General features: G+C 42.0%; 1 protein-coding gene across 1 annotated transcript; it reads right to left on the reverse strand.

The window, feature by feature from the left end:
- Window positions 1-117: 117 nt before the first annotated feature.
- On the reverse strand, window positions 118-9937 carry LOC112573653. Its single transcript, XM_025254213.1, has 6 exons — window positions 9909-9937; window positions 9607-9710; window positions 7106-7271; window positions 4934-5064; window positions 2180-3001; window positions 118-1684 (listed from the first exon to the last, which is right to left on the reverse strand). The coding sequence occupies exons 3-5, from the start codon at window positions 7172-7174 to the stop codon at window positions 2656-2658; spliced, it is 546 nt and encodes a 181-aa protein (XP_025109998.1). The 5' UTR covers window positions 7175-7271; window positions 9607-9710; window positions 9909-9937; the 3' UTR covers window positions 118-1684; window positions 2180-2655.
- Between the last annotated feature and the right edge of the window lie 1911 nt (window positions 9938-11848).

The following is an 11848-nucleotide window of genomic DNA, read 5'->3' on the forward strand; positions in this document are numbered from 1 at the left end:
CTCGAATATCAAACTAGTTGTATAATTATTGGTTTAAATATAATCTAATAATCTGTGTATACAGGGTCAGTCTACACGAATTCACTCATCATCTTTTCTCAAACAAGACAAGTACTATTTCAGAACAACATACTTTATTCTACGATACTTGTATACTTGCATAAAAAGTCGATAAATACAGAAACGTCGTGGGACACATTCAATCATTACATTTTGTCTCATTCATACATCATGTTGCATATTTTTCAGGAACCCGGTACTGAGAACTTGCACGATGATTCAAGCAGCAGTACTGCACAAACAGTTGTGTAATCTACATCGATGAATGGCAACAAAAAAAATCATTTGCGAGTTTACCCTTGCAATGTGCATCACCTTAAGTGAATATAGTTGCTGTGTACAAACAGTTCAGCGCCACAGTCAGAGCCGAGCGTGAAGGTCCTCAGTCCCGTGTTTTCATGGCTTCCTCTGAGAAGGTGAACAAGCCATTCGCTTCAACAGCGAGCTTTGTGAAAGTGCACGTGGTAATAAAAAAACACTTTAATGTTTAGCACAGATACATTTCATAACTGTATTGCAGACCTGCAACCGGATGGATTTTTAAAAGCGAAGACAGAAACGTGTTGACTGCCCTCCGTATTTTGACACATCGAGAAAGTGGACAATAACTACAAGGAGCAAGTCTGCGCATACAGCAAATTCATTAACAACGGTTCCATTCCTTAGATGAAATACCATAAACGAAACATTTGTGTAGAATCAAATCGTTGTTTTAAATACAGGAAGAAGTCTTTATGATTGTTATATCTATATGCAGTGATATCGAATGATCCTTCAGTAATAATATATACTTGCAAAGCAAACTTGTAAAGACAGTTTTGAAAATATTTTTCAGCAGCAACACCTCTGCGATTCTATCCCCCCAACCCCGATAAAGGCAGTACCCATGGCAGGGTCTGATATTCAAGATTCGACAGTTGTTCGGTTCGTCAAGGAGAAGTTGACAAGTGTCAGATTTCGGACACACATCACAACATGCCTATCTTGGGCATTCCTAATAAATAATTTCGACACAGATTATATTTTACTGTTGAACTACACTTATTTGTTGCATAGTCAAAACCTCTACAGCTCAAAACAGGAAAGCTGGAATGTACTTTAATATTATTCATTATTTCGAAAGAAATTTGTACGATAAACGATTAATGTATGGCGAAACCTGCGAGATCATGATACAAGGGTATTGTTGATTTTCATCAGAAGTAGTTTTGAATGCCCATTCTTAATTTCCGCAACGAAAATAATTAAAAGTAGGAAACCGAAAGACAAAGGAGATGTTCGTTGCATGTTTTGTCACCTGAGAAATCAGGTAAACGAACTCTGCACCTTATGTACCGAAGAGAAAACCGTGAGATCAAAGCGCTCGCTCGGTCGGCATCCCACAAAATGTGTATGTACACACTCAACTTGCCAAGTGCCAATGAGGTTCTCCAGCCATTTGCGTTTCTAGAAATAAACATAGCAGTTCTCGCAATTAATCGAATGCCAGCTCTCAACATCAGGTGAGGACGTGACCCACTTCGGAAAGAACTGGGTCGTGGAAAACTCTTTTTACAAATTTGTGCTCAGGTCTGGGTGGTTTTCTTTGTCGTCGGTCGAAGATTCTGGTGAAGTTTCCCTGTCGCTAAAAAAAGAGAAAATATTAAAAGCTCCAAAAACATAATTGTAAAAACCCACAAGTCATTTGGTGACAATAATTGTTACGCTTCGACTTAGGACCTGCATAGTTCATCTGAAAAAAGGGGGCATAGTCTGGCAGACCATTTCAAGCACTAAATAGTTTTTGTTTAAGTAAAACATGCCAAAAAAACTCAATATTGGGGGAGTTTACAAAGTTATATTCATGTACCTGTTATGATTAGTTTTTTTATATAAATTATTTCACTCTCCACCACACCCCTCTGTGCATAACTGGTGTGTGAATAAGAGTGCTTGTTTATTTATATAAGTGTATGTTTGCGCTGTGTGCCGTGTATTGTTTGCGTGCCTTCTTCTCGCATGCGTCAGTAAAAAAGTGGTTTGAGCATGTACAAGTATATAAATATGGGCAACTATAGATACACAGCTAACGTGTAACTTTTGTTTCTTTATATCACAAGCAAGAAACTCCGCCGTTTACCCGGATTCTCCAGAATTTTCCATGTGCAGCACCAGTCCATCCCGAAGGTCTCTCGGAGGAAGCTCGTGGTCCACTACGACCTCCACCTTCCCCTTCTCCGCGTCTTCGTTAGATGTTTCTTTCCCTGCCTCCCCCTCTGGACCTGCAGAGGTATTTTCCTCCTGGACAGCTGTGTCTTGGTTTTCGTCTTTGTGACATTCAGCCTGCGCTGTCGTCTGGCCGATGTCTGTCGTCTCATGAGCTACGCCGTGCACAGCGCTGACGGGATCCTCCACTCCTTTAGAAATATTTCCATTCTCCTTACAGCTCTCTCCGGTGGCTCTTCACTGGCCGCGGACTTGTCTGCGTCCTTGTTCTTCTCGTTCTTCGCGCTCTTGGGACTTTTGCTGCCTTTGGGGCTTTTGGGAGTCTTCGCGCTCTTTGGGCTTTTTGATGTTTTGGAGGAGCCTTTCTGGTTTTTGGCTTCCTTGTTCTTCTTAGAAACCTTGGTCTTTCCCGACTCCTTGTCCTCTCGCGCTTTCACATTTGGAGTTGTCCTTGTCTGCGTTGTCTTCGTCGTCGTCATCATCATCAATGAAAGCAGGATTCATGCACCCAGACACGCCAGGCTCTCGCCTTTGCAATGTGGCGGCTGCCTCCGAGTCCAGCGTCCAGCCTGTACCGCTGGAACCGTTTTTGGAGTGGCCGTTGCCCACCCCGCTGTCCTTGTCCTGCTCGAGAGAGAAAGCCGTGATGCGGATGGCACCATCACTCTTGCCCACCTCAACGTCCTCACAAATGGAAGCCGATGTAGTGGTACCCCCATAGCTGCCTGCTCGACTTCTGTTCAAAAGAACAAACAAACGAACGAACAAAATATAACGCGATTGCTAAACAATGCTTATAGAAACAGAGACTCTCCTAATTTATCAAAATTGCGAGTACCCCGTTTTAAAACGTGAGTCCCCGTCAACATTTATAAATTTAAATTTTCCACATGCAAAATGGATGCTACTGTTGCTGTTGGTCGTGTATGTAAGCATGATCGCATATAAACATGATTATAAATAAACTATTTATAAATGTATCTCCATATGAATAAATAGATTACACGGATGTGCTTTCAGTCCGTATGCACACACGTATCAGCGAGTGAGAATTCAAATATGTATGCGCGTTTGCGTGTTTCCAGATATAAAAAAGAGGAATCGTGGAGATCAGACAAAGTCATGTGTACTTAGTGTTATTGTTTCTTGTGAACTAATCACAAACTGGAAACATTTTGTGAGAAATGTTCTCAATCATTTCAAGAAAGAATGGCTATGTCGAAGCTTCACATCGACCTTCTTCGTGTCTTGTAAATTTGACACTACTACTGTTTTGTGATTATTTTTGTTTTTTCTGCTTTTATTGAAGGAAGGAGTAAGGGAAGGATTGTTAATGATGACGGAAGGAAGAGAAGGAAGATAGCAATAAAGACTACGTTTATTACTGACATTAATTTTATTCTGACGATATCTGTGCGAGAATAGCTTGTTGCTGGCACAGTCTCAATACCTGGAGAGCAGTTTCTCAAAGCAGCTTCCAAAGACAACACGATGTGTGTTTATTTTGTGTGTGAGAGAGGGCAGGGTTAGAAAGCTGAGATTGCTGTGGGCGGAGCATCTCTTCAAAGCTTTGTCTCATCAACTTTAGGAAAGTCAGCTACACGACAAGGTTCACGACTTATTCGCTTAAAAAAATGACCATCTCCCTTGTTCTCTAACCGCCTGGGCGATGATCTACACACGTGGCAGCGCCTCAAGCTTATTAGCCTTCAGGCAGAAAGACAGTTGTTCTCGAAGCACCGCCTCACATACTTCGTGCTTCCAGGACGGTGACTTGCGAGGGCTGGCCAATGGGGACGTGTGGGAATGCCCCCGGCTGAGCTTTCCTGAGGGAGATTACGGCCGTCTAAACACACACAGTTGTCAAACATGGCAAGTGCTGCTGTTTGCCTGATTGTGGAGTGTGAAGGTGAAGCAAGGTTCGAGAAATGCTTCAAAGTAAACTACAGAAAACTACAGACACTTGGACATGAGACAGGAACAAGAGCGACTGTCGTACTGATGCGAAAACGTTTTCTGGTCAGAGTCGGAGCACAAAGCTAGTGAGGTAACTGTCAACTGCAAAATACATGTACTTGTGGCATCGTGGGGCAATGTCCAAAAAGTCTTCTTCCATCTCCACACCATAAACTTCTATGTAGGGAATTCTCAACAAGAACTTTCTCATCAACTTATGGGCTGTCTGTTTTCTGTGTGCGTGTGTGTGTAGATATACATATATATGGGTGGGTATAAAAGAGAGAGAGATCTAGAAAACTTGAGAACCGAGGACAGAGAGAGAGAAAAAAAAACAAAGAAAGGAAGGAGAAGAAGGGAACAGTAGCACGAAAGTACGAGAAAGGGAGGTGTACTTTCCTGAAACTGAAAAAAAATGTCTAAACATAATTCGAGCAAACTGAAACTGTCTCCGCTTACTTAGTCCCAAATACTCTTGTTTTTATGGTTGTTGTTGTTGTATGAAGTCTGAGAAACTTTCAGACCTTTTCTCTGCGCATTGTTTGATATGCACTAAACGTTTGATCGATCATCGATGATGTCGGACCTCACACAACCACCCGGGAAAAAACATTTGCGATCAGGCCAAGACTTATGAAATCGGCAACAGCACCTTGTCCACTCAATCAGTCAAAATTTACCATTTAGTCGCACGTGCACTCTATGAACTTACTTTTTTCTCTCCTTCATCAGAGAGTAAATGACCATGGCGAAGAAGGCGATGATGAGAAGAATTACGACCACGATGACTCCGATGAGCCATTCAGGAAGATGTGCAGCTGCCGCCTCCTCGCTGTCCTCGTTCTGCAAAGATAGAAAAATTTCTGCTCACTGTTTCCGCGTGTTATACAGGGAAATAAAGATACAGACATTTCTACACTGCTTCTACATGTCATACATGGGAAATTAGCGCAGATGAATGGGTAAACATTCGTACGACTGTTTCCACTCGTCAGTCTGTACAATATTCTCTCTCATTCCCATTCGGTGTCTCGGTGATCTATGCACAAGCCCACTCCACCTCGTTCTAATGAGATGAGAGAGAGAGAGAGGCGCACGTCTGTAAACAATAATTTCTTTGTCCTCAAGTTCCCATACTTTGAGAAAAAACTAAAACACCGCTTTTTTAAAACTTCTCCTTGATGATTGATGGCAGAGAAATGAGGATAAATCCTGCGTTTAGGGATTGTTGTCTTAAAACAGTCTTCTTGTTATGGCCTGGGATTGACCCTCGTCCCCTTCTTAAATCCCCTGTTGGCATCTTGTCCATGGAAGTGTTCACACTTACAAACTCGAGCCTTTTTCTAGCCATTTTAAACGCTGTTGTAACCATCTTTTTTTAATTTTTCGATTTTTTTTTTTTTATTATTTCCATTTTCCAATCCACTTATCTATTTATTTACTCATTCGTTCTTGCTGTCTTTGCCTTTTCATTCATTAGTTCGCTCTTCTTTTCTTAATTCTTACGGAATCCGTGGGACTCTTTAATGGTGTCCCTGTAGCCTGCACACAAAACATTTGCTACGGTTAAAAATTTAATATCAACTCCACTCTTCGTTCCCATCAAGCTAGTTTGAACTGCCAAGAAACAGAAAAACCAAAACCATGAGCTCAAATTTTAAAATTTTATAATTTTGCATCTTAGTTAAATCACGTGCTTACTGCTACTGCTAGCCATTTGCTAATTTTTCCAACACAGCTTGACTGACTAAACTCGTCGCAAATCGTGATTTTATATTTGTATTCCCACTGCATTGACATTGTTCATGTGTTTAACAAATTTTGTAAGAATCTCGTCAGATGTTACTTTGTGTCTACTAAACGCTCACTCTAAGTCCTGCTACCATTTCAGTGCCCAGCCTGTACAGGCCGACAACTCACAGACACAGCCAAACATTCCCCTCACGCAAGAGAATCTCCCCACAAAGAGAGATAAGGAATGACCCCTGACCTTCAGCTACTCTCATGTTACGACCTGGAAATGGCAAAGTCCATGAAAGGTGTTCAGTCGCCTTTACACTCACTCGGCTTCACAGCCGCCAACAGAAGCTCGCGATTGTCAGCAAAATGGCGGCCACATTCTGGGCGGCTTTGCACATCCATCGACTGGCTTCCTGCCCCGCGTCTCCCCTTGCCACCATGTTTGTGGTGGGATTTGGTGCGGATGTTTCTCTCCGATACTGACGCCATACTACACTCAACTTTTACTTTGTCATGTTCAGAAGATATTTTTAAACTGATACAAGCTCCTCTGAACCTCCTGGTACTCTGAACCTCTCTCTCTCTCTGCCTCTCCAACAACCTCAAGCAATGAAATGTCTAGACATTTCTGCATCTACTAGAAACAATTACTACCTTACAGTGTCATGTAAACATTATATGATAGCAGAGAATGACCGCATACAAACAATACTAACAAAAATAAACAACGCCAGAATTATGCAGTTACTTGTTGTTTTGTCTTATTATTACTAGATTCTTTGGAAAGCTACTTAAGAAAAATATTTTACTAAACTTTTAATATTATAATTTAAATTATCTTTAAGTAGATAAAAAGACCCACTTCGGGTAACTATGAAAAAACTGGAACCTTTAGTGAAGTACTTTAAAAAGCTAAAAGAATGTTTTATAAAAGAATGTACCTATGTTTTATCTAGAGATACAAAAATTGTACTTTTCCCCACTGAGACATAGTTAAACATAATTTAAATCATTTATTGAGAAAATAATAAAAACTGCAGTAACTGGACAACTTTTACTAACAAAACTTCTGACCACACCATCAGTTTTTACACCTGAAATCAACAACAAATGATGCACGTGCTTAACTGATCTTCATTCTCACCTGCAAGTCGAGAGACTGTAGGTCCGTGTGAAAGAGAGTTTCCAGCTCCTCGTAGTCGCTGGCGGCCATGACTGCGGCCGGCAGGTGGCCGTCTGTCGCCACCGAGAGGAGAACAACGAGATGTCGGCCCTGCTGGCGGCTGGACACCACGCGCACGTCCTCACTCCTGCGACACCAGACACACACCACGCGGGTCACATGACACCAGCGAGTGCCATTGGGAAGACTTGTAGGGGATTGCAGAGGCGGTTAGAATATTTCTGTCGGATGTCGATAAAAATGGGAGGGGGATTTTTTCTCTCTCTTTTGTGTTTTTTGTTTTGTTTTATTTTGTTTTGTTTGGTGGACAAGCATGTTTGCGGGGTTTGCCATGGCGGAAAATCCCAGCGGTCTCGCGCGAATTATTGGCGATTTTTAGCAGCGACTCACTGTGTGAGTAAGTGAGTGTAACAGTGTGCGTGCGAGGGTGATAGCATGTGTGCAAGTGAGTGATCCAGTCAGACAACCAGTTAAATAGTCAGTCACACGTGTGTAATATATACTACACACAAAAATTGTGTTTAAACATTGTAGAGCCCGAATTACACAGACACATACATACATGCTTACACATCGAAAGAAATGTGAGAAATGTTTAAAGATGTGCACAAACGTGTATACTGTTTCTTTGCAATTTGGACAAATGGATTGATTATCAAACAAGTAGAAGCCTCTCCTTTCTAGGTTTCTCTGCAACCTTACTTGAACAAACAACAGTTCAAATACCTTGCCTGACAAAGCATAAAAGTTCCTTGAAAACAAAAACAAAAGAAACGAAATGAGGGTTGTCATAGCAACTATTAGCTATGCCTGAGAAACTTGTTTCGATACTAGCATAACTAACTTTACGAGGACAGGAGACATGTTACCCTGTGATTCCGAGGCTTCAATGTGATTGCTGTATGTCTATTACTGCCTTTTAGAGATTATAGAAATATGTGATAGAGTGTAAGTAGAGGGAGCAAATGAGCTGAGCTGACTCAGTGTAAGACACATTTTTAAAAATCTGTCGGTACAATCCGCTTCCATTCTCAAAATACCATCGTGAGGCACCAACAGACACGTAAAAATAAAAAATAAATAAAAATCCCATCGAGAAAGTAACTGAGTATGTTTTTTAGCTGATGGAACAGTGGTGCGAACATTGGTGACATCACGGCCTCGGCTGTCTGTCTGCGCCATGTTCGTGACTCCACACCATGGAGGAACTTATCGACGCATTGTTGGTGGCTGGTCCTTACATCACAAACACTGGGTCGCCCAACCGCCTTTTTGATACCAGGGGTCAGCACCGGCATCTGTCGCATGCGTACACATTCTTGCCACCTGCGCGAGGAATGTTACGTGCGCGCGGCTTGCGTCACCAACATGGCCTCGACAAGCGAAATTACTTAGCGAGGGCAGCCGCGATGTAGGGTTACACTGTCCGTCACTAGAGTGTGGGTACGAGGGACCGAAGACGAAAGGTTGTTATATATACCTTGAGCTCCATGACCTGCTTGTGATGTTGCATCCTGGGATACCAGTACCTTTAAATATGTTCTCGTTTTCGAACTTCAAAGGCTACATCAAACCTTAAAACCAATCCAGTCCTACTTCCATGCAAACAAAAAAAAATCAACTATCTGCCATCAATGAAAAAAAAAAGAAAATTGTTGAGATGCTCGGCAATTAACTACAACGAAAATCAGTTAGAAAACTATTTTCACTTTCAGTTTAAAAAAAAAAAGTATGGTTGTATATCCCACGCTCCTCTTGTTCCCACTCTTTCCTTCACAGTTATGGCCGGATCTTGATATTTTCAGGTTTCTAACTATGTTGAACTTTTCGACCTAAAAAGAAAAGCTTTAACGTTTACTGAAAAAAATCGTGGGGCACGTAAAAAAGGAAGCCCACCCCTGAAAGAGAAACATAGACAGATGGCCGATATGTTTACCACACAAACTCCATGTGCGGTGTAGAAATCGTGCCGACATCACCTGGCCCTATGCCAGCAAGAACAGACACCACTGCAATGAAACTGTCGCACGAGGGCGAAAAGTTAGGCCGCGTGAAGCAACACACGAGACAAGCGTGAAGATTGAGGTGCGAATAGGATTGAACAAGTAAACTGTGTGGTTTTTTTTTAACGGTAATTTTATTTAAAGAAAAGGCAATGCCAAAACCTACAGAAAACTTAAAGGATTGAGGATAGAAGTCGTGAACGAAAAAAAAATTGAATGAACTCAGAAAAGAATTTTGAAAAAAGATGATAAGAAGAAAAATACGCTTTTTAAAGAAATTCATGAATACAACGCACTGAAGAAATGCTGGGGAAAGGCTACGACGGATAATATTAGTAAATAAATATTGTTAAAACAACAACAAAGAAGGAAAGATATTTAAGTTTGGAAACAAAGAATACACAGAAAAGAAACGACATATCTAAAGTTAAATTTAAACCCTGTTCTAGGATTGCCTACCTGATCTGTTGGCCAGGTGGACATGCAGAGTCGTGCAGGTTACCGCAACGTCCGTTCAAGATTTCAGCCACCTTGTCTTCAAATTCCTCCTTCTGCTTCTCCAGCTGAAACACAAAGCAAGGCTGTTTTCGCTTTGTTGTAGATGGGACACAGCAAACAAAAACAATTTTAAACTTTAAGTACACAATTTATGAAACTGCCGGGGTCGGAGTTTGAGGTCTTGACCATAATGCAAGTGCGTTAGGTCCTCGACATGAATTCCAGTCCAGGCTGGCAGACTAAGATGGAGAAGCATGATTTACCTGCTCGACCCCGACATTAGGTGAGCAGAACTGTGATCATATGAACCTCTTCTTCCTCTTTCTCGAGACTGCTACCCGGGGTGTTCGTAGCCTCTTCTTCCTCGGGGTAGTGTAAGTCGCTCACGTTTTTTACTGAAAACAAAGCGAGAACTTCTGACCGGCGGGTGGGAGAGCGGGTACTGGGGTAATGGTCCGCCTGCAGCTTGTAAGATGATTATTGTTCTTGTTGCCGTAGTACATACTTTAAAAAAAAAAGATAATTTTTAATTGTGCTTCAAATTTTGATATGTGCTTACATTATTTCACACTAATGTGTTTATACCCGTTTGCATTACTTGCACACAGAGAGAGAGAGAGAGAGAGAAAAGAAAACAGATGCTCACTAATAAACACTGACTAGCATGTATGACATTTATACAGATCTGTGACAAGTGAACGCGGATGGAGGCACAGCTTCAAATTGAAACTTTTTTTAGAAAAATCGTTGCTCACATAAATCTTCTGGCAAAATAATCCGATATGACACATTGAAGCCCTTGCATGGCGGATCGTCCTCCGTGTGGTCGGAAGTGAAGTGTATCCACACGTTACTCGCCTCCATGTCCACAACACCTGTGTCCGTGTGCTGGCCAGTGAAGGTTCTGTAGGGCCCGTCAAACACGTTCCTGCCTAACAGTAACATCATAAACCTTGTTTGTGTCAGTTAGCCCTTTTCTCTAATTTCCCCTCGTCAATATGGTAAAGACACTTTGGGCAGAACATTCTCGCACAGATTTTGTACCATTTTCTTTCCAATTTCAAAAGACAGCCACATGGTATTTTACTGATGACTATTATTATTCACTTTGGGGGGCTTACAGCGGTTGTATCCACGGAAGTGACGTAACAGTGTGCGTACCAACCTTCACCGACGAGAACAAAGTCTCGGCCCTCGTGTACAGAAAGGTCATGGAAGGTCAAGATGACCCGCGCCTTCTCCGGCCCTCTGATGTACCAGGTACACTGGCTGTTGATCGGGTAAGGCCCCGGGTACCCCACTGACGTCACAGTGCCCTCTAGAGACGTCATGATGTTGCTTGTGTTGCAGATATCTGGACGCCGCAACATAACATTCTTACGTAAGCCAACGACGGCGAATCGGATTCTCCAACACTACGATGACGACAATGATGATGATCATGATCATGACTGCTCAAAGATATTTTTAAAAAAGTTGACTAAATGGTACAGCAGGCTGAGAAAGAGTGGGAGGATGAAAGTCTGTAAAATTTGTAATATGAACGCCATACCTCTCGGCACAGTCTCGAAGCTTATTAAAAACCCGGTGTCCGTGTCGCTGTCGTCTGCCTCGAAATGAATCCACAGCGTGTTGACTGGCACCACCAGGACCTCCTGTTCTTGGGGATGCCCATATAAGGTATAGAGCTGGCTGCTGACATCCGCCGCGTGGAGACCTCGACCGATGGTCACGTGATCATAATCATCCGTGCTAAACTGCTCCACCTTCAGGCGAACGACGCTGTGAGGGGGCGCAATCAAATACCAGGAACACTCCTGAGATAAATACACATAATATCACTCCAAAGTCATCCATGTTTCTATGGACACCAGGTGTGTCCTGTGACACAATGAGGCGAGAAATGGAATCAGACAAACTTTGTTTTCTAGGACTCCTTCATGCCGACTACTCGAAAAAAAACGTTTTTGTTATGAATCACAGAACATCAGGTCGTATAGTGTGCAGATTTTTTTTATTGTCTGAGTAAAGCTCAGTATGATATTGTTTCCCAAAATGTAGGTTAAAAACCTCCGCCCTACCAGAGCTTTAAAAACAATAATAGAAAAATATGTACCGGGAAAGTTAAGGTTTTTTTTACGTATTATAAATAAACAAACACAGTGAGTAAATATAGATGAAGAGGTGTGTACCTGCAAGTTGG

This window comes from Pomacea canaliculata, linkage group LG10 (genome assembly GCF_003073045.1).
Source record: "Pomacea canaliculata isolate SZHN2017 linkage group LG10, ASM307304v1, whole genome shotgun sequence".
NCBI classification, from domain to species: domain Eukaryota; kingdom Metazoa; phylum Mollusca; class Gastropoda; order Architaenioglossa; family Ampullariidae; genus Pomacea; species Pomacea canaliculata.

Coding starts and splice junctions, on each gene's coding strand:
- LOC112573653 (XM_025254213.1), bottom strand. CDS start 7,174: ATGGCCGCCAGCGACTACGAGGAGCTGGAAACTCTCTTTCACACGGAC. Junction 5,065..7,105: donor TACAGTCTCTCGACTTGCAG/GTGAGAATGAAG, acceptor CTATCTTTGCAG/AACGAGGACAGCGAGGAGGC. Junction 3,002..4,933: donor CTGATGAAGGAGAGAAAAAA/GTAAGTTCATAG, acceptor TCTTTTGAACAG/AAGTCGAGCAGGCAGCTATG.